Raw genomic sequence first — 22054 nt, 5'->3', positions numbered from 1 at the left:
AAAATACTCGTCGGAGGAGGAGATTAGTGTTCAACGTCCCGTCGACAACGAAGTCATTAGAGACGGAGCACAAGCTTGGATTAAGAGAGGATGGTGAAGAAAAGCAGCCGTGCGCTTTTGGAGAAACCATCCCAGCATCTGTCTTAAGCGATTTCGGAAAATCACGGAAAACCTAAATCAGGTCTGACCGGACGCGAGTTTGAACCGTCGTCCTTCCGAATGCGAGTCCAGCATATACTCGTCGGAGACTTGTCCATTATGTAATAGATGTTTCCTGAATCTGTTTTGTAGTAGTTTTCGTTTCTTGTTGAAAAGTGGATTAAATATGGCAATGTGTATTTAAATATGGCGCAAACGTAAACATTAGGCTACGCTACGGGTCAATATGTTACCGTAACCTTTATTTGGTATTCACTTCTATTGGCGTCGCCAACTCACAACCAAATTATCATCTTTCAACCAAACCTAGATCTTGGGCTATACTACAGATCAGTCTGCCACCACAATCATTTCCGTGCGGGAAAGGAGCCCAAAATCACATCCTAGGGAAATCTTTTCATTTTTTAAACGTGACCGACACATCAAATCATAAATTGTGTAGTAAAATCTTATACAATTAACTAATACACCCTAAATTGTACGTTACACGCTTTTAACTGGAAAATTTCTCTAAAATGCCATTTTTCGCGGCTTATCACAAAATTTGCCCTCGAAGGGCCCGCATCATAGATTTAGCATAGGGGTCTACAATTCCTCGACAAGGTAATGAGCTAAATGAGATAAATTAATACACGAGTGTGGGGTGTGAGGATGGGGGGTTTACATAGCAGTGATGTTTATAAGAAATGAGTAGTACATATCCCAAATCGAATAAGATGGCTATACTGCCAGACGTCGATAAAAAAGTATCCACCTGTCATGACCGTACAATTTACCGAAAATCACAGTGAAAGCACAAATAAAGTAACTGAATCTGTATGAAGTTTTACTCGCAGATAACAATAAACTGTTTTATGAGGCATTTATTACAAATCTGTCACAGTTGCAGTACACATTTTTTGGGCGACTAGTTTCGAACCGACAGGTTAATTCTCATGCCTGACCTACTGAGGCCGTACTGAAAGTGCCTGATCTTAATGACAACCATCTAAAACCGACAACAGATGCATGTCTACTTTCAAATACTTCGAACTTGGATTCATCGGTGAATAAGACTCCTTCCCAAGCCCCTGCTGTCCAGTGATGATGTGTCGTAGCCCACTGAAGCATTTCGTCTGAGCGCATCAATGATTTGCTTGCTGCTAGAAAATCCTGCAGGTTGTCTTTTGCCAGGCGCCGTCTCATTGTTGACTTACTCACCGGTGTATCGCTAGTTGGGTTTAGTTAAGCAATCAATTCGTCGACAGTTTTGAATCTATTACGTTTATTGGTCACTACAAAATGCTTTTCCTGGAGTTCTAATATTTTCCCGGATGCTCCGGAGGAGGGTGGTCATCATAGGAGCCTGTATCTCGATGCCGGTGTACGGTCTTGAGAACTCCACTGACGGAAATCTTCGATTTCGTTGACATTTTTCGGACGCTATTGTCTTCTTGGTGCAAAGTGATTATCTTGTAAGTAGGCTGTTTAGGTTTTTATGTTGGTAACGCCACGTAGCGCTCTGTATGAAAATCACTGACTGTGCTGTGTGCAGTCTGTGGCTGGGTTGCATTGTTGGAATATTTGTTATTGTAGTGTTGGGCAGTTGATTGTGAACAGCACGTAGCGTTCGCAGTTGGAGGTGAGCCGCCAGCAGTGGTGGATGTGGGGAGAGAGTGGCAGAGTTTTGAGAGTGGACGATGTAGACGTGTGTCCGTCAGAAAAACGAAATTTGTAAGACTGGGTGTCATGAACCGATATATATATAATGACTTTTGAACACTATTAAGGTAAATACATTGTTTCTTCTTGTAGTGGACTGACAAGGCAGCCAGTCCACAGTGACGGGTAGCCGATAGGGCACACGTACACACACGCCGACTGGCGCGAAGTCTGGAACAGGATACGTGATGAATGTGATAAAGAAAAGAACGTAGCTACTAGAACACTTAACTTTTATATCGTCCTTTGGTATACAGCATTCTTGATGATACAAGTGAGACTATCTTGAGATACATGCAATGGTACAAATGGCGCCTTGCTAGGTCGTAGCCATTAACTTAGCTGAAGGCTATTCTAACTGTCTCTCGGCAAATGAGAGAAAGGCTTCGTCAGTGTAGTCGCTAGCAACGTCGTCGTACAACTGGGGCGAGTGCTAGTCAGTCTCTCGAGACCTGCCGTGTGGTGGCGCTCGGTCTGCGATCACTGCCAGTGGCGACACGCGGGTCCGACATGTACTAATGGACCGCGGCCGATTTAAGCTACCACCTAGCAAGTGTGGTGTCTGGCTGTGACACCACACTTCTCTATCAAAATCTTTCATTTGCTAACTATGCCTATCAGTAGTTAGAGCCTTCAGTAGTTAGAATCTTTTATTTAGCTGGCAGTATTGGCGCTCGCTGTATTGCAGTAGTTCGAGTAACGAAGATTTTTGTGACGTAAGTGATTCATGAGAGGTATAGGTTATTGTTAGTCAGGACCATTCTTTTGTAGGGATTATTGAAAGTCAAATTGCGTTGCGCTAAAAATATTGTGTGTCATTTAGTGTTGATCAGAATAAGTAAAGAGAGAAATGTCTGAGTACATTCAGTTTTGCTCAGCTGTTTGAAAATCAAATAACGTAAGAGGTTTACCAACACAGTAATTCATAAAATTTTCTAAGGGGATGTTTCAATATTTACCCATGAATCAAAGAATGTGGCACTATGGGACCATTTTAAATTGCTTTCCCTGGGCATAATAGCTTATTTCGCGACGTGTCCTACATTCATACAAACTGAACTACAAGTGAACGAAATTACAAACAACATACCTCTACACAGTCGTGCTGTATACTGACGCCACTAGCGTGTTTAGTTGACCTTGTAAGTAGGCTGTTTAGGTTTTTTTATTGGTAACGCCTTGTAGCGCTCTATATAAAAATCACTGTGCTGTGTGCAGTCTGTGGCTGGTTTGCATTGTTGGAATTTGCTAATGTAGTGTTGGGCAGTAGGCTGTTAACAGCGCGTAGCGTTGCGCAGTTGGAGGTGAGCCGCCAGCAGTGGTGGATGTGGGGGAGAGATGGCGGAGTTTTGAGAGCGGATGATCTGGACAGAGACAGTAAATTTGTAATATTGGATATCATGGACTGATATAGATATTATGACTTTTGAACACTATTAAGGTAAATACATTGTTTGTTCTCTATCAAAATCTTTCATTTGCTAACTATGCCTATCAGTAGTTAGTGCCTTCAGTAGTTTGAATCTTTTATTTAGCTGGAAGTACTGGCGCTCGCTGTATTGCAGTAGTTCGAGTAACGAAGATTTTTGTTAGGTAAGAATTCATGAAAGATATACGTTATTGTTAGTCAGGGCCATTCTTTTGTAGGGATTACTGAAAGTCAGATTGCGTTGCGCTAAAAATGTTGTGTCAGTTTAGTGAATGTCTGAGTACGTTCATTTTTGCTCAGCTGTTTGAAAATCAAATAACGTAATATGTTTATCAGCACAGTAATTCATTAATTTTTCTAAGGGGACGTTTCAACCTGCTTGGGTAGGTGAAGTCTGCTTATATTAAAATGACCAATACAAATACGCATTTGAGTGTACAATAATTATCTGTACAATTCTGTATCATTAATATTCGTTATTTGAGCATACTCTTCTGTATTCTAACCTATAACTTACATAGATCACTCTCATCTTGCTCCGTTGTAATGCTCAGCATGGTGCTTCCGAACTTATGGAGGGTAGTGTAGACGCTATATGTACTACAGGTGTGACAGGTTTGTCATTAACTCTTCATGGAACAAGAGGGTTGCTGGTCCTACGTCAACGAGACGTTGACACCGCATAAGAAATCGTTTTGCATTACACCTGGTAACAGATGGCGGGTACTCACCCCTGCGCAGGCCGACCTTGACGCAGTAGGAGAGGTCGTGGAAGGCGAGGTCCAGGCGCACCCTGCGCGGCGACCCCGACTCGGGCCGCGGTTTGTCGTCGCCGTGGCTCATGGCACGCGCACCACACGACACAGCACAGGCGGAGCGCCGGCGCAGCTGACAGGCGCCTACTGAGCGTCCGTGGCGACGCCGCAGCTGCAGCAGGCGACGACGTCTGCCCCCACTCCGCCCCCCGGCCGGCGCACGTGGACTGTCGCGGCAGCGCCTGCCCACCCCGCCACCCGCAACTCCTGTCGAATCGGACAGTTGTCTCACGTCGCTTTCTACCCGTGTCTTATCGCACAGCAGTGCAGCATACTCGTCACAGGTGCGAAAGCTCGACACTGGAACTTTCACGGCTGGAAATATTACCATTAATAAAATGTTCCCGGCTATTATGCCGTGCTCGAGTGGATTTCAATTTAAACTCATTGTGTGTGTATTCAACCGGGGACCTAGAAACGACTGAGAGGCTTCTTCCCGCCGTAATAATAACAATGTCGTGTGACGAAGGCCTCCCGTCGGGTATATCGCTCGCCTGGTGCAAGTCTTTCGATTTGAGGCCACTTCGGAGACTTGGGAGTCGATGGGGATGAAATGATGATGATTAGGACAACACAACACCCACTCCCTGAGCAGAGAAAATCTGCGACCCAGCCGGGAATCGAACCCGGGCCCCTAGGATTGACAGTCTGTCACGCTGACCACTTTTTTTATTTTATTAAAACATTTATTAAAAAAGCAATGTTACACGTTACAAATACATACTAAGTTACACATACACGAAGTTATTTAAACAAAACGGTTTGATCATTTCAATTACGCTGACGTTAAGGAAAGACAACAGACGATTGTGTTACTGACTAAATTACCAGAAAGAATTAAGATAAACATCAAGAAATTTTTTTAAAGACATTCAAACTTCAACTTGAAGAAGTAAAATCTGCACTTTGAATTACATGAGCTCCAGTCTTTACAGGAGCATAATTAGTTCTTTATGATGGATATCAGCGAGTTGGTGGAATAATTTTAAATATAAAACAATTTAATAATGATATTAGACAATTTATTAAATACTTGAGAATGGCGGAAAGGAGATATATAATAAAGTTGACTAGCCTTTCAACTGCACTTTCTGAACAGTAATTGAATCTTAAGCATCTGAAGTGATCAGATCTATATAATTAGTCTTCCACTGCGAAACTGACTTACACATCACAGTGCAAAAATGAACAGGGCAATGTGCCAGCCATTGAATATTACATTTATCAGATCTTATGGTTTTAACCAATCGATAAGGACATTCCTATAAAAACTATTTCCAAATTTCTAGTATAAGTCAATAATGCACCTTTAATGTTTTATGTTTTGACGCTATTAGACACACAATCTCAATGTCATGTAAGTTCTGTACATTAGCTTATAAATTTCAAGAACTACTCTATGAAGTAGAAAACGCACACATCATAAATATAGTGTAAAATCTTAAATAGTATCCTTAAGGTAACTACAATACATCTCTGTCAACACAGTCTTCTTTTTTATATTAACCAATGCCCATTCTTTCAAATACAATTTTTAACGTATTACCTAACTTTTTCTTGTGATTCGAATACCTTCTAATTTTTTAGAACTCACACAGCATGTGTACCTTGAACTCTATGAAATAACACTCACTTAGGAGCTACCGCCGGCCGCGGTGGCCGTGCGGTTCTAGACATTTCAGTCCGGAACCGCGTGATTGCTACGGTCGCAGGTTCGAATCCTGCCTCGGGCATGGATCTGTGTGATGTCCTTAGGTTAGTTAGGTTTAAGTAGTTCTAAGTTCTAGGGGACTGATGACCTCAGACGTTGAGTCCCATAGTGCTCAGAGCCATTTGAACCATTTGAGGAGCTACCAAAAATTGCCACAGAGTTGATATTTCACATCTCTATGGCGGGGTATTAGTAAAAGTTTTCACCTAGCAATAATCGCAGTTACATTTCATTGGTTACGATATTGCCACTGCGGAAAGGTACTGCTGGAAATATTACCATTAATAAAATGTTCCCGGCTATTATGCCGTGCTCGAGTGGATTTCAATTTAAACTCATTGTGTGTGTATTCAACTGGGGACCTAGAAACGACTGAGAGGCTTCTTCCCGCTGCAATAATAATAATGTCGTGAGACGAGGGCCTCCCGCCTGGTAGACCGCTCGCCTGGTGCAACTCTTTCGATATGACGACACTTCGGAGACTTGGGAGTCGATGGGGATGAAATGGTGATGATTGGGACAACACAACACCCAGTCCCTGAACGGAGAAAATCTCCGACCCAGCCGGGAATCGAACCTTAGGATTTACAGTCTGTCGCGCTGACCACTTATTTTTTTTTTTTTTCTGCTCGGGGCGGACGTCGTAAGACATCCGTTTAAGTTCGTTGTTGATCGATTAACTCAGTTTTTTTATTATGGAGGGCAGCTAACCCTCTGACCGAACACGCTGAGCTGCCGTGCCGGCACCACTCAGTTACAGCCAGCCCTCAGTGGTTCAGAACCCTCCAACAGGCCACAGCAGTCCACCCACCTCACCGCCGCCCCACACCAAACACAGGTTATTGTGCGATGCGGCCCCCAGTGCCCCCCAACGTTTGCGTGGTAGAGTAATTATGGTGTAAGCGTATGTGGAGACAGTGTTTGCGCAGCAATCGCCGACATATCTACATATACATCTACATCCATACACCGCAAGCCACCTGACGGTGTGTGGCGGAGGGTACCTTGAGTACCTCTATCGGTTCTCCCTTGTATTCCAGTCTCGTATTGTTCGTGGAAAGAAGGATTGTCGGTATGCTTCTGTGTGGGCTCTAATCTCTCTGATTTTATGCTCATGGTCTCTTCGCGAGATATACGTAGGAGGGAGCACTATACTGCTTGACTCCTCGGTGTAGGTATGTTCTCGAAACTTCAACAAAAGCCCGTACCGAGCTACTGAGCGTCTCTCTTGCAGAGTCTTCCACTGGACTTTATCTATCATCACCGTAACGCTTTCGCGATTACTAAATGATTCTGTAACGAAGCGCGCTGCTCTCCGTTGGATCTTCTCTATCTCTTCTATCAACCCTATCTGGTACGGATCCCACACCGGTGAGCAGCATTCAAGCAGTGGGCGAACAAATATAGTGTTTACGGATTGCATTTCCTTGGGATTCTTCCAATGAATCTCAGTCTGGCATCTGCTTTACCGACGATTAGTTTTATATGGTCATTCTATTTCATATCACTCCTAATGCCTACTCCCAGATAATTTATGGAATTAACTGCTTCCAGTTACTGACCTGTTATATTGTAGCTAAATGATAAGGGATCTTTCTTTCTGTGTATTCGCAGCACATTACACTTGTCTACATTGAGATTCAATTGCAATTCCCTGCACCATGCGTCAATTCGTTGCAGATCCTCCTGCATTTCAGTACAATTTTCCATTGTTACAACCTCTCGATATACTACAGCTACATCCGCAAAAAGCCTCAGTGAACTTCCGATGTTATCCACAAGATCATTTATATATATTGTGAACAGCTACAGTCCTACGACACTCCCTTGCGGCACACCTGAAATCACTCTTACTTCGGAAGACTTCTCTCCATTGAGAATGATATGCTGCGCTCTGTTATCTAGGAACTCTTCAATCCAATCACACAATTGGTCTGATAGTCCACATGCTCTTACTTTGTTCATTAAACGAATGTGGGAACTGTATCAAACGCCTTTCGGAAGTCAAGATACACGGCATCTACCTATGAACCCGTGTCTTTGGCACTCTGAGTCTCGTGGACGAATAGCGCGAGCTGGGTTTCACACGACCGTCTTTTTCGAAACCCATGCTGATTCCTACAGAGTAGATTTCTAGTCTCCAGAAAAGTCATTATACTCGAACATAATACGTGTTCCAAAATTCTACAACTGATCGACGTTAGAGATATAGGTCTATAGTTCTGCACATCTGTTCGACGTCCCTTCTTGAAAACGAGGTGACCTGTACCCTTTTCCAATCTTTTGGAACGCTAAGCTCCCCTAGAGACCTACAGTACACCGCTGCATAGTGTAACTGAGGTGGAATAAGGTGCACCAGCCCGCATTCACCGAGCCAGATGGAAAACCGGCTTAAAAGCCATCCACAGGCTGGCCGGCACATGGGACCTCGACACTAATCCGCCGGGCGGATTCGTGCCGGGGACCGGCACGTCTTCCCGCTCGGGAAGCAGTGCGTTAGGCTGCGTGGCTAGCCAGGCGGGAGTTTAATCTCATAGTTTCATCTCCATCTGCGGAAAACATTTTCAAGACGGATCGTAGCTTCTTTGCGTGTCCGAGTCACACCCTGGCTCCCTATTGACTGCATCAAAATTCCGTTTACTCGTGTTTCCGCGGAGTGGCGTGACGTCACATGTTTTGAATACTCGAGCGCAATTGGCCGCTGTCAACTGTCGTCCCTTCACTGTTGCTGTCACCCCTTGGTGAAAGACTGGTATACATTTTTTTCCTCAGACCGGAATCCATATGTCGTTCAATTTTACTCCCTCCTCCTTCCTTCTGAAATTACTGGGGTGTTTTTCAATCTCTATGGCCTCTCTGTATAGCCTTTCGCTGTATCCGCTTGTGGCTGTCCGTACTCGAGTTCTGTCAAAATGAATGTGGTGATCTTCTTGCTGCAAAGCATGTTCCGCAACAGTTGATATGTTACTCTTCCTCTTCTGCAATCGCCTTTGTGTTTTTCTAGTCGTTCTTTTAGCGTTCTTTTTGTAGTACTCATGTACACCTCCCCAGAACTGCAAGGAAACGGATAAGGCAAGGAACATCTGAGACCAGCACTGCTTGACACAAAATTAAATGATTACTCGTCCGATGACGTAAGAAAGCGCAGAAACCATAGTCAAGCACATGCGCGTGTGAAACAGTAAGTTATCCTGCCATTCGTTAAGGACTTTACTGACTGCATAGGAAAAATCTTGAAAAAACGGAACATCACCGTACAAGATCACTTGAAATTAGCCAAGGTTGCTCGCAAATCGGCGGGAAAAAAACAGGAATTTGTAGGAGTCCATTTAGTTGTGGGGAGGTGCACATGGGTGCTACAAAACGAACGTTCAAAAAAAGGCTAGAAGATCACAAGGGCAATTGCAGAAGGGTAGGAGTGGAAAGGCAGCTGTTGCGGAACATGCTTTGCAGCCAGGGAACTACCACATTCAATTTGATGGGTCTTAAGTATTGGCAGCCACAAGCAGATACCATGAAAGGCTATACAGATACCATGAAAGGCTATTCAGAGAGGCCGTAGAGGTTGTAAAACACCACAGGAATTTCAGTGGAAGGAAGAGGGAGTGAAATTGAATGACATTTCGATTCCGGTGCTGGGAAAGATGTGTACCACTCTACCACCACGGGATGATAGCAACAGCGTACGACGGCAGTTGACAACAGTTCTTGTGCTAGTGTGTTCAAAACATGTGACGTCACGCGGCTGCGCGGAGCGCGCGTATACGGGGTTCTGCTGCAGCCAATAGCGAGCAAGGGTGTGGATCGGACATTCAGTGTAGCTACGATCCCTCATGAAAGTGTCCTTCGCAGATGGAGACGAACGTTGGGTTTAAAAGTGAAATCCATTCGAGCATGGCATAGTAGCCAGGAACATTTTATTGATAGAAGCTTCTGTGTGAAATGTAGTGAGTGGATGTTTGCCAAAGGAAGTGGTGGTAATGAGGTAATGACCGTCCCTCTTCGATCTTCCTCGATGACAGGGAGTGGCTGAGAATGAGACGTCTCAGTTTCAGCCGTGCCTCTGAAACTTCTTCATCAGTCCATTTGAAATTTTGAAATAACATTGCATTTGAATATGCATGTGTTTTTATACACCTAGTGAAGCGCCATATGATGAAGAATCGAACATTTGCGTATATACCTACTGGAGCGCCAAATAAAATATACACTCATGCTCGTAAATTAAGGATAATTGCAGTGTTCAGACTGTACCTGGACTCGTCCGTCAACATAACCTGGGACCACTGTTCCAATGACCATGAACTGTGTTCTTAACACCAGGCTTTACGGGCTCTCCTGTGACCAGGAGTCAGTGGAATGCACCTTGCAGGTCTCCGGGCAAATAAACCATGTCTGTTCTGTCATCTGTAGACTGCGTGTCTGGAGACGACTGTTCCAGTGGCTGCTGTAAGGTCCCGAGGAAGGCTACCTGCAGTACTCGGTGGCCGTCTGCGGGCACTGATGGTGAGATATCGGTCTTCTTGTGGTGTTGTACACTGCGGACGTCCCGTACTGAAGCGCCTGGACACGTTTCATTTCTGCTGGAAATATTGCCATCATCTTGAGATCACACTTCATGGCACACAGAGGGCCCGTGCTACGACCTGCTGTTTTTGACCAGCCTCCAGTCACCCTAGAATTCTACTCCTCAGAACGTCATCAATATGTATTCTTTGAGCCATTTTCAACACAGTCACCATTAGCACGTCTGAAAACGTCTGCACACTTACTCGGTGCACCGTACTCTGACATGCACCAACACACCTCTGCATATGTGGACTGCTGCCAGCACCACCGTGCGACGACCGCAGGTCAAATGCGCCGCATGGTCATACCCCGAGGTGATTGAAACCCGCAAACCGCCCACCTGAGCGTTGTTTCACCGGGTATCAGCATTATCCTTAATTTATGCGCATGAGTGTATAAATATGCAAATCTGTATAGAAATGTAAATGTTCATTTGTTCAGAATCTTACGTCTCTGAAAGATTTCGCTGATCGCTTCGAAATAACGCCACAACTTAGTATTCGAATATGGGCATGTTTTTATATATATTTTTAATATATATATAATATATAAGTAAATATATATAAAAGGGAAGTGTTACTCCGAGAAATCTCGAAAAGTTCTTGACGGACGTACTTTAAATTATAACACAATACTTTCGCGGACATTCGGACAGACGTAGGCTGTATATTTTTAATGTACTGGGTGAACATTAATAAAATCGAGGAACAGCAGGGACGGATTCTTGACTGGAAGTGGAAGAAAAAGGGCCCTGTGAACATGTGTCCAGAAATGGACGGTGTGCGTGCAGCGACAACAGATCGTCCCAGAACACAGAACAGAGCTGCATCGCATCCTCGTCACAACAAAAGTTCAAAGTGGCCTCCGTGGGATGCAACGCACGTGTTCACACGCCGCATCATGGACTGCTGCACTCTTTAGCACGTTCCGGCCTCTCTCCGAATAGCGTCACAGGTGTCATGAACACGGCATTGAAGGGTCTGCACATCAGGAACTGGTTCAACATACACAACGCTTTTCAGATGCCTCCAGAGGTAAAAATCCAGGTGGTTTTTAGTCCGGCGATCTAGCAGGCCCTTCTGCAGGGCTTCAGCGTCCTATCCAACGTCTGGGAAAGATGTTGTAGAGGTGTCGGCGAACTTAAATGGGGTAATGCTCTGTCATGAAGAATCCACGTAACTTGTCGAATTACCAAACCCACATTCTCAGGCAGAGGAGTCAGAGTATTCCGCTGGAAGTTCAGGTACGCTCCTCCGTCGAGGCGTTGTGTAACCATAACCTGTCCACGTACGTGGTCACCAAGAAATCCGGCCCACACACTGATGCTGACGAGATGCCTCAACCATTTCCTGAGGATTGTCTGTAGCTCACAGATGACGACTACACAAACTGATGATGCCAGTTCTCATAAAGGCTGCTTCGTCGGTAAAGAAGACTGATGACAGAAATCCAATAATTGTGATGGTCTGGTGCAAAAATCATCGACAAAGTTCTTCTCACAGAGGGAAATCCGCTGCTCGTAATCCTTGATCCCGTTGCGATGATTCGTCTCAATATCATGTAGAACACGGTCCTCCAAATCTGGTGTTCGCGCAGTCCGCTGCATCCCTGCATGTTTATCTGACTGAAATGACCAATGTCAGACAAACGCCCAAAAAGGGCTTGAAATGTTGTGTGATGTGTTTGGTGTCTGTGAGCGTATTTGCTTTGGTATAGCCGTTTTGCCTCTAGACCATTTCCATCTGCTTAGCCGTACACAAACAACCTCTTGGCTTGTCCCCGACATTCTGCTGTGTGCAGTACGCTGCGTCAATCACACGGCCTGCAACACGTAAGGAATACCGGGCACATGGTCCGAGGTACTTCCATTCGTCAGCGCCATCTATCATGGCAACAAAGCATTCCAGGACAAAAGTTCATAGGACTCTTTTCCCTCCACTTCTAGTCGGGAATACATCCCTGCATTTTGTCGGTTTTATTAGTTCACCCTGCGTATAACATATATGCTTGTTTGTTGGTCAACAATATATATTTAATAAACATAATATATAAACTTTTATATAAGATGTATAATAGTGAAACGTTTTAGCGAACAGGAAAGTTGTATTTACGTTTTACCGGCTTATGACTGGATTACTACTACAGAATCTGAATTTGCAGTAACAGTAAGCCTCAAGGTCAGAGAGGGGAGGGGGTAGCAGGTGGACAGATGGAAGAAAATGGATAGAAAGTAGAAAGGAGGAGATGGACAAAGACAGGGCATGAGTAGATGGAGAGAGAGGGGATAGAAGATGTACAAATAAAGGGAGAGGAAAAGATGGACAGAGGAAGAGAAGAGGCAGGAGGAAATGGTAAGAGACAGGGGAGGAGCACATGGACAGAGAAAGGTGGAAAGAGGTGATGGGCAGAGAGAGTGGGTGAGAGACGGGGCAGGAGGAGGGGTGGTGAGAGGGGTGGGAGAAGATGGATAGGGTGAGAGATAGGAGAGGGAGATAGAAAAAGGGAAGGGGAGGAGGAGATGGACAGGGACATGGGGGAAAAGGAGATTAGGACGTATATCCAATTCTCATATATATTAAAATGTGCTTTCTCTATTCGTTCTTTTCCATTTAACCAGACTGAGCCACAGAAACGTGTGGCCGCGAACAGCAAGTTGCATATAAAATATGAGCCGGCTGGAGTGGCCGGGCGGTTCTAGGCGCTACAGTCTGGAGCCAAGCGACCGCTACGGTCGCAGGTTCGAATCCTGCCTCGGGCATGGATGTGTGTGATGTCCTTAGGTTAGTTAGGTTTAATTAGTTCTAAGTTCTAGGCGACTGCTGACCTCAGAAGTTAAGTCGCATAGTACTCAGAGGCATATAAAATAGGAAGGGAGCGGATAATAAAATTTTATTTTACTAATGTAACCACCAGCTTGCTTTTAACGAATCGTAAGTTTCCCAGTCGTAAAATTTAGGCCGTGTCCACAGTGAAACCGGCCAATTGAACAGTGTGTTCTTTCTCTTGTTTTCACTAAATGGGCAGAGTAAGGCAATCATTGTTCCAGGTTTTCCCATCGCTCGAATTACCTTTCCAATCGCAGACTTGTACAGACATTCCTGGTATAAATTACCAATTATTACAACTCATGTTAAAAACTAAAGGTAATCGTATTATAAACTAACGTACAGGGTGTTTCAGAAGTGATGGCGAATAATTCACACATGGAAAGTATAGGCCAAGAGTAGCTAAAATGCTTCACTAAACGTCAATCCGCAAATCAACCGTTGCCGAGATATCGCATTAATTCGAATTGGGGACGAACTGCAAACGCCCCTGGATACGGAAGTATTACGTTGGTATCTCAATGTTTGGGATCGACTGTCTGTTTGTTTATGCATGCGCAACTACCACCGCTTCCCCCGCGGTGCACTGTGCTGTACCGGCCTCACAATCAGTTACGGAAGTGAAAGCACCATAGAAAGAGGTTACACCAATGAAGAGTACGCTGACATGCAGTTCATGTATGGCATAGCGAAAAGCAATGACCTTGAGGCTGCACGATTCTATGAAGAAGCCTTTCCTCTCCGTAGGCAGCCCGACAGGCGTACACTTAGCCGGTTACTTCAGCGCCTTAGAGAATCTCGGAGTTTCGCACACCATGTACGAGAAGCTCGACCCAGATCCATGACACCCGATCTTGAGGAAAAGGTGCTATGCATTGTACATGAACGTCTGAGTACTTCAACAAGGGGGATTGCTACGGAAGAGCGTGTCCTAAGTCTACATCTACATATACCGGGTGATCAAAAAGTCAGTATAAATTTGAAAACTTAATAAACCACGGAGCCGGCCAGAGTGGTCGAGCGGTTCTAGCCGCTACAGTCTGGAGCCGCGCGTCCGCTACAGTCGCAGGTTCGAATCTTGCCTCGGGCATGGATGTGTGTGATGTCCTCAAATTAGTTAGGTTTAAGTAGTTCTAAGTTCTAGGGGACTGATGACCTCAGCAGTTCCATTTTAAACCACGGAATAATGTAGATAGAGAGGTACAAATTGACACACATGCTTGGAATGACATGGGGTTTTATTAGACCCCCCCCCCCAAAAAAAAACACGAAGTTCACAAAATGTCCGACAGATGGCACTGGACAGCAAAACTGCTACCGTGACGGGTGAGAGGTACGCCGAGATGTTACAGAATCGCATCATCTCCAGCCTGGCTGATAAACACCCGCTGTAACGTACGATGTATATGCAGGATGGCGCTCCACCCCATATTGCTAGACGCGCGAAAGATCTCTTGCGCGCGTTGTTTGGTAATGATCGTGTGCTCAGCCGCCACTTTCGTCATGCTTGGCCTCCCAGGTCCCCAGCCCTCAGTCCGTGCGATTATTGGCTTTGGGGTTACCCGAAGTCGCAAGTGTATCGTGATCGACCAACATATCTAGGGATGCTGAAAGACAACGTCCGACGCCAATGCCTCACCATAACTCCGGACATGCTTTACAAGTGCTGCTCACAACATTATTCCTCGACTATAGCTGTTGTTGAGGAATGATAGTAGACATATTGAGCATTTCCTGTAAAGAACATCATCTTTGCTTTGTCTTACTTTGTTATGCTAAACATTGCTATTCTGATCAGATGAAGCGCCATTTGTCGGACATTTTTTGAACTTTTGTATTTTTTTGGTTCTAATAAAACCCCATGTCATTCCAAGCATGTGTGTCAATTTGTTTCTCTCTGTCTACATTATTCAGTGATTTATTTGATTTACTCAGTTTTCAAATTTATACTGACTTTTTGATCACCCTGTATACTCCGCTAGCCACCAAGCGGTGTGTGACGGAAGGCACAATGCGCGGTAAAGTCATATGTCATATTCCCCCCCCCCCCCCCTCTGTTCCACTCGCGGATCGCACGAGGGAAAAACGACTGTCTGAACACCTCAGTATGAGCTCTAATTTCCCTTATCTTTGAATAGCAGTGTGTGGCGGATTTTACATCGGCAATTACTCTATCAATATCATCTCCAGTGAGTGCAAGCCCGCAACACTACAGACTTCCTTCCTAGAGAGAATTTTTGCCAATCAGTGGGTGCAACAACAGTATACCCTGGATCCCCTGTTCGTAAGCAGTATTTTGTTCACGGTTAAATCTGGATTTACCCGTGACGGTATTATAACTACCATAACTGTCACATTTGGGCCGATGTCAATCTTAATGCAAAACACGTGTCACGACATCAGCATTGTTATTCGTCGAATGTCTGGGCAGGACTGCTCGGAGACCACATGACTGGACCATACTTACTACCACAGAGACTAACTGTACAGCAGTACATGCGGTTTCTGGGGACTGTACTTCCAGACGTACATTATGATGTTCCACTGAACCAACGCCTGGACATGTGGTTCATGCATGACGGGGCTTCAGCACATTTTCATTTACGAGTTGGCCGGCTTTTAACTCGGACATATGGTAAACATTGGATAGTTGGAGGAGGACCTGTGCCATGGCCTCCAAGGTCTCCGGATTTAAATCCCATGGATTTCTGTGTGTGGGGGTCATGTCAAAAGCCTGGTCTACGCTACCGAGAAATTACGCTTGAGAAATTTCGCTTACGAATTGAAGCAACTTTGCAGCATATACAGAATCCCCCAGGATTGTATGAGAAGATTAGCAACTCATTTCAGAGACGAGTTCAGTATTTCATTCAGTCGCATAGACAACATTTCGAACACCTACTTTAACGTTTAGAGATGCCATATGTTCCTAGACACTGATGAACCGCTGCAGAAAATGTGTTGTATCTCGACAAACGTTTATTTGTGGACCCAGGTTTATTGGAGCTCCACGCTACTATTTGCCTATGCTTTCCATATGTGAGTTATTGACCATTACCTCTGAAAAACTCTGTAGTTTACTCTCCTTAATAAAAATTAACGACCCTTCCGTAGGACTATACTACAAATCATAAAGGCCCATCAGTTGGTAAACCCTGATCTACGTGTGCTTCCTAGTGTGGAAGGTGGAAACCAAAATTGTGAAATTCGGCGGATGAATTTGACCACACTGGAATATACGAATGGGTGAAATATTAAAGTAAGCAGAAAGAAAATTATACTCATATCTTAAAGAAGGCAGACGAGCCGTTTGTATAGGTACACTGGCAGAACTTAAATTGAGTGAAAAGCAAACACAGCACTAAGTGAGCTACATTGTCACTATTAATTGAAAGGAATTCCGGTTACTGCTCTACTACTCGCAATTGTACCCAATCATGCACGTATAATCCCAAACAATATGATTATTTTCAATTCACAACTGCAAACCGTTAATTTTCCTCCCAAAAAATTGGTGATGCTGTAAGACCTTGAAAACGCGAGGCCCATAGCATGTGCCACATGGATGAGTCGAGTTACACTTCAATTAAGAGAAGGAACGCTCATAAACTTAATCTGTGCTGTGTATTAAGAATAAACTGCCTCTTTACTGCTTAATATTACTTGTCCTTACGCCAACTAAATCTAACCCAAAAGATTAGCAGGAAAGCTGCTACTTTTTTAAAAAAAGTTTTTGCTTCCTCATTTGTATAATAAAATAACTTCCCATTATCTCCTACCAGTAAGTCAATATCTACGTCGGTATTTTTCGAAGAAGATTGTTAAATATGTTACAACAGAGGCCTTACAACAGAGGCCTGTTCATAGTATAAAAGCTCTTATCATTCAGATTTACAGTGAATTATTTCTACTTGCCTTGCAGCCAACAACCTCCCCTCATGAACCATGGACCTTGCCGTTGGTGGGGAGGCTTGCGTGCCTCAGCGATACAGATAGCCGTACCGTAGGTGCAACCACAACGGAGGGGTATCTGTTGAGAGGCCAGACAAACGTGTGGTTCCTGAAGAGGGGCAGCAGCCTTTTCAGTAGTTGCAAGGGCAACAGTCTGGATGATTGACTGATCTGGCCTTGTAACAATAACCAAAACGGCCTTGCTGTGCTGGTACTGTGAACGGCTGCAAGCAAGGGGAAACTACGGCCGTAATTTTTCCCGAGGGCATGCAGCTTTACTGTATGATTAAATGATGATGGCGTCCTCTTGGGTAAAATATTCCGGAGGTAAAATAGTCCCCCATTCGGATCTCGGGGCGGGGACTACTCAAGAGGATGTTATCAGGAGAAAGAAAACTGGCGTTCTACGGATCGGAGCGTGGGATGTCAGATCACTTAATCGGGCAGGTAGGTTAGCAAATTTAAAAAGGGAAATGGATGGTTAAAGTTAGATATAGTGGGAATTAGTGTAGTTCGGTGGCAAGAGGAACAAGACTTCTGGTCAGGTAACTATAACGTTATAAACACAAAATCAAATAGGGGTAATGCAGGAGTAGGTTTAATAATGAAAAGGAAAATAGCAATGCGGGTAAGCTACTACAAACAGCATAGTGAACGCATTATTGTGGCCAAGATAGATACGAAGCCCACACCTACTACAGTAGTACAAGTTTATATGCCAACTAGCTCTGCAGATGAAGAAGAAATTGAAGAAATGTATGATGAAATAAAAGAAATTATTCAGATAGTGAAGGGTGACGAAAATTTAATACTCATGGGTGACTGGAATTCGGTAGTAGGAAAAGGGAGAGAAGGAAACTTAGTAGGTGAATATGGATTGGGGCTAAGAAATGAAAGAGGAAGCCACCTGGTAGAATTCTGCACAGAGCACAACTTAATCATAGCTAACACTTGGTTTAAGAATCATGAAAGAAGGTTGTATACATGGAAGAACCCTGGAGATACTAAAAGGTATCAGATAGATTATATAATGGTAAGACAGAGATTTAGGAACCAGGTTTTAAATTGTAAGGCATTTCCAGGGGCAGATGTTGATTCTGACCACAATCTATTGGTTATGACCTGTAGATTAAAACTGAAGAAACTGCAAAAAGGTGGGAACTTAAGGAGATAGAACCTGGATAAACTGAAAGAACCAAAGGTTCTACAGAGTTTCAGGGACAGCATAAGAGAACAATTGACAGGAATGAGGGAAAGAAATACAGTAGAAGAAGAATGGGTAGCTTTGAGGGATGAAGTAGTGAAGGCAGCAGAGGATCAAGTAGGTAAAAAGACGAGGGCTAGTAGAAATCCTTGGGTAACAGAAGAAATATTGAATTTAATTGATGAAAGGAGAAAATATAAAAATCCAGTAAATGAAGCAGGCAAAAAGCAATACAAACGTCTCAAAAATGAGATTGACAGGAAGTGCAAAATGGCTAAACAGGGATGGCTAGAGGGCAAATGTAAGGATGTAGAGGCTTATCTCACTAGGGGTAAGATAGATACTGCCTACAGGAAAATTAAAGAGACCTTTGGAGAAAAGAGAACCACTTGTATGAATATCAATAGCTCAGATGGAAACCCAGTCCTAACCAAAGAAGGCAAAGCAGAAAGGTGGAAGGAGTATATAGAGGGTCTATACAAGGGCGATGTACTTGAGGACAATATTATGGAAATGGAAGAGGATGTAGATGATGATGAAATGGGAGATACGATACTGCGTGAAGAGTTTGACAGAGCAATGAAAGACCTGAGTCGAAACAAGGTCCCCGGAGTACACAACATTCCATTGGAACTACTGACGGCCTTGGGAGAGCCAGTCCTGACAAAACTCTACCATCTGGTGAGCAAGATGTATGAAACAGGTGAAATGCCCTCAGACTTCAAGAAGAATATAATAATTCCAATCCCAAAGAGAGCAGGTGTTGATAGATGTGAAAATTACCGAACGATCAGTTTAATAAGCCACAGCTGCAAAATACTAACACGAATTCTTTACAGACGAATGGAAAAACTAGTAGAAGCCGACCTCGGGGAAGATCAGTTTGAATTCCGTAGAAATACTGGAACACGTGAGGCAATACTGACCTTACGACTTATCTTAGAAGAAAGATTAAGGAAAAGCAAACCTACGTTTCTAGCATTTGCAGACTTAGAGAAAGCTTTTGACAATGTTGACTGGAATACTCTGTTTCAAATTCTAAAGCTGGCAGGGGTAAAATACAGGGAGCGAAAGGCTATTTACAATTTGTACAGAAACCAAATGGCAGTTATAGGAGGCTAAGGACATGAAAGGGAAGCAGTTGTTGGGAAGGGAGTAAGACAGGGTTGTAGCCTCTCCCTGATGTTATTCAATCTGTATATTGAGCAAGCAGTAAAGGAAACAAAAGAAAAATTCGGAGTAGGTATTAAAATACATGGAGAAGAAATAAAAACTTTGAGGTTCGCCGATGACGTTGTAATTCTGTCAGAGACAGCAAAGGACTTGGAAGAGCAGTTGAATGGAATGGATAGCGTCTTGAAAGGAGGATATAAGATGAACATCAACAAAAGCAAAACGAGGATAATGGAATGTAGTCGAATTAAGACGGGTGATGCTGAGGGAATTAGATTAGGAAATGAGACACTTAAAGTAGTAAAAGAGTTTTGCTATTTGGGGAGCAAAATAACTGATGATGGTCGAAGTAGAGAGGATATAAAATGTAGACTGGCAATGGCAAGGAAAGCGTTTCTGAAGAAGAGAAATTTGTTAACATCGAGTATAGATTTAAGTGTCAGGAAGTCTTTTCTGAAAGTATTTGTCTGGAGTGTAGCCATGTATGGAAGTGAAACATGGACGATAAATAGTTTAGACAAGAAGAGAATAGAAGCTTTCGAAATGTGGTGCTACAGAAGAATGCTGAAGATTAGATGGGTAGATCACATAACTAATGAGGAAGTGTTGAATAGGATTGGGGAGAAGAGAAGTTTGTGGCACAACTTGACCAGAAGAAGGGATCGGTTGGTAGGACACGTTCTGAGTCATCAAGAGATCACCAATTTAGTATTGGAGGGCAGCGTGGAGGGTAAAAATCGTAGAGGGAGACCAAGAGATACACTAAGCAGATTCAGAAGGATGTAGGTTGCAGTAAGTACTGAGAGATGAAGAAGCTTGCACAGGACAGAGTAGCATGGAGAGCTGCATCCAACCAGTCTCAGGACTGAAGACCACAACAACAACAGCAGCCAACAAGAATTTTCGATTCTTGAATCTATATAACTAGATAAGGAGTAGGCGTGAGTAATGAGATGTTTTTAATTTTCTTTTGAATTAGTGGTGATTCCCAAATCAGTGCACTGTTTGCTGATAGTTTGTTGTAGACTTTTGCACAAGAGTGCTTAATTACACGTGCAACCATAGAGAAAGAGCCGAAATCAAAATTAAACTAACTTTGTGTCATAATTGTTATTGTGTGAATAATATATAGATAATAAGTATTTTTTATTGCTGGCTGCAGATATCATTTGCGGAAGTGAGCGTAAGGTATGCAAAATCATTAAAGAGGCTTTTGTAAGATTTTGGTACCAACAAAACAGAATATTCTTGGTGCTATTCAGAATAGATGCTCTATCCAATTTGCGTACATTGCCCCAGAACAATGCGAAAAAACCTTTAAGTCAACACAATAAGAGATACTTCCACGTGCAAAATGAACTGAACAGAGTTTCTCGAATAGTTCATTTATGTAGTAGTTCAATTTTAACATCTCATTCAGCGACACCCCAAGGAAGATATCACTTCGTGGAAGATCATTAATGACTGTTTGTGATACTAGAAAGTAATTTTGCTTGTTTGAAGCTGCATGTGTGGGCGGAGATTATGTCCTAAACTTTATGCTTCAAACCTGTTATTGTCCAGTTCAGCTATTGAAAGTTCCTAGCCTGGTGGTCATATCGCGAATTAACGCCAGTCTACAAACAACTTAAGCTTCTAGGAGAAGTGGACTCAATTCTTCCTAGTTAGAAGAACCAAATCGTAGAAATACAAGACGAGTGGGTGCAATGCAAGCTGCTGTCACAAAATAATAAGTAAATTATCCTTTTACTTGGCCACTTCGCACAAGGATAACGTCGACACAGTGAAGTTAACCTGTTGAGTTTTTCTGGTTAGGCGACCCATTAAAAATAAATATGATGATGATGATGGCCCTCCACCATAAATCATCATCATCATATTTATTTTTCATGGGTCGCCTAACCAGGAAAAGTTAAAGGATCTAGAAATTTAAGTCAAGTTTGTATATAACAGCAGTTTATTTGCTCTGTTTATTTCATGAAAATAACAGCAAACTGACGGAGAGTAAAGTTATCTGAATAGACACTTAAATTGAGCAAGAAAGGCGCTAGTATTTTGGGAGGTACCAAAATTTATCTTGGATACTACATAGCGAATAAAGTACCAAGATCCTTCAAAGCTAAAGAAGCCAGAACTACAGTATTCAAGAAATCAAATCAGCAACGCACGTTGTGTATTTGAAAAAAAAAAAAAAAAAAAAAAAAAAAAAACAAGTAAGTGAGCTTCTCTGGATATGTATCATACTACTGTGGATTGCGAACTTACATTTCCTAAAGAAAATTTAAAAACACCATGAAGCGCTACATGGTTACTAGGTCTAGATTCTACCAAAATAACCTCATGAGACAGTAGTCAGTAACTGAGTTCTTAACTTAATTGCTCCTCCTCAACTCCCCACTCCAGAAACTTCTGCATGGCATGACGACTCTGTGCTGTTGCCTATGTGATGGGCGAGAATTGTTGCTAAATTCATGAAAAGCCAGGGGACAGCACGCGTAACTACCCTCGTTTTGTGTA

At 43.3% G+C, this 22054-nt stretch overlaps 1 protein-coding gene and 1 non-coding gene across 2 annotated transcripts in view; both read right to left on the bottom strand.

Annotated features, from left to right (window-relative positions):
* Nucleotides 1-4165, bottom strand: part of LOC126195345 (ATP-binding cassette sub-family G member 1-like) — a 359577-nt gene extending 355412 nt beyond the window's left edge. Inside the window, exon 1 of the mRNA XM_049933923.1 lies at nt 4021-4165. Within this exon, the coding sequence (XP_049789880.1) occupies nt 4021-4132 (112 nt within the window). The 5' untranslated portion in view covers nt 4133-4165. The remainder of the gene's footprint in view (nt 1-4020) is intronic.
* Nucleotides 4166-5942: 1777 nt separating this feature from the next.
* LOC126196663 (U4 spliceosomal RNA) lies at nt 5943-6077 on the bottom strand. The gene has a single exon (XR_007539122.1). It is a non-coding gene; the product is annotated as a U4 spliceosomal RNA (small nuclear RNA).
* Between the last annotated feature and the right edge of the window lie 15977 nt (nt 6078-22054).

This window comes from Schistocerca nitens, chromosome 7 (assembly GCF_023898315.1).
Source record: "Schistocerca nitens isolate TAMUIC-IGC-003100 chromosome 7, iqSchNite1.1, whole genome shotgun sequence".
Taxonomy (NCBI): domain Eukaryota; kingdom Metazoa; phylum Arthropoda; class Insecta; order Orthoptera; family Acrididae; genus Schistocerca; species Schistocerca nitens.
This window is presented reverse-complemented; position numbering and strand designations above follow the sequence as displayed.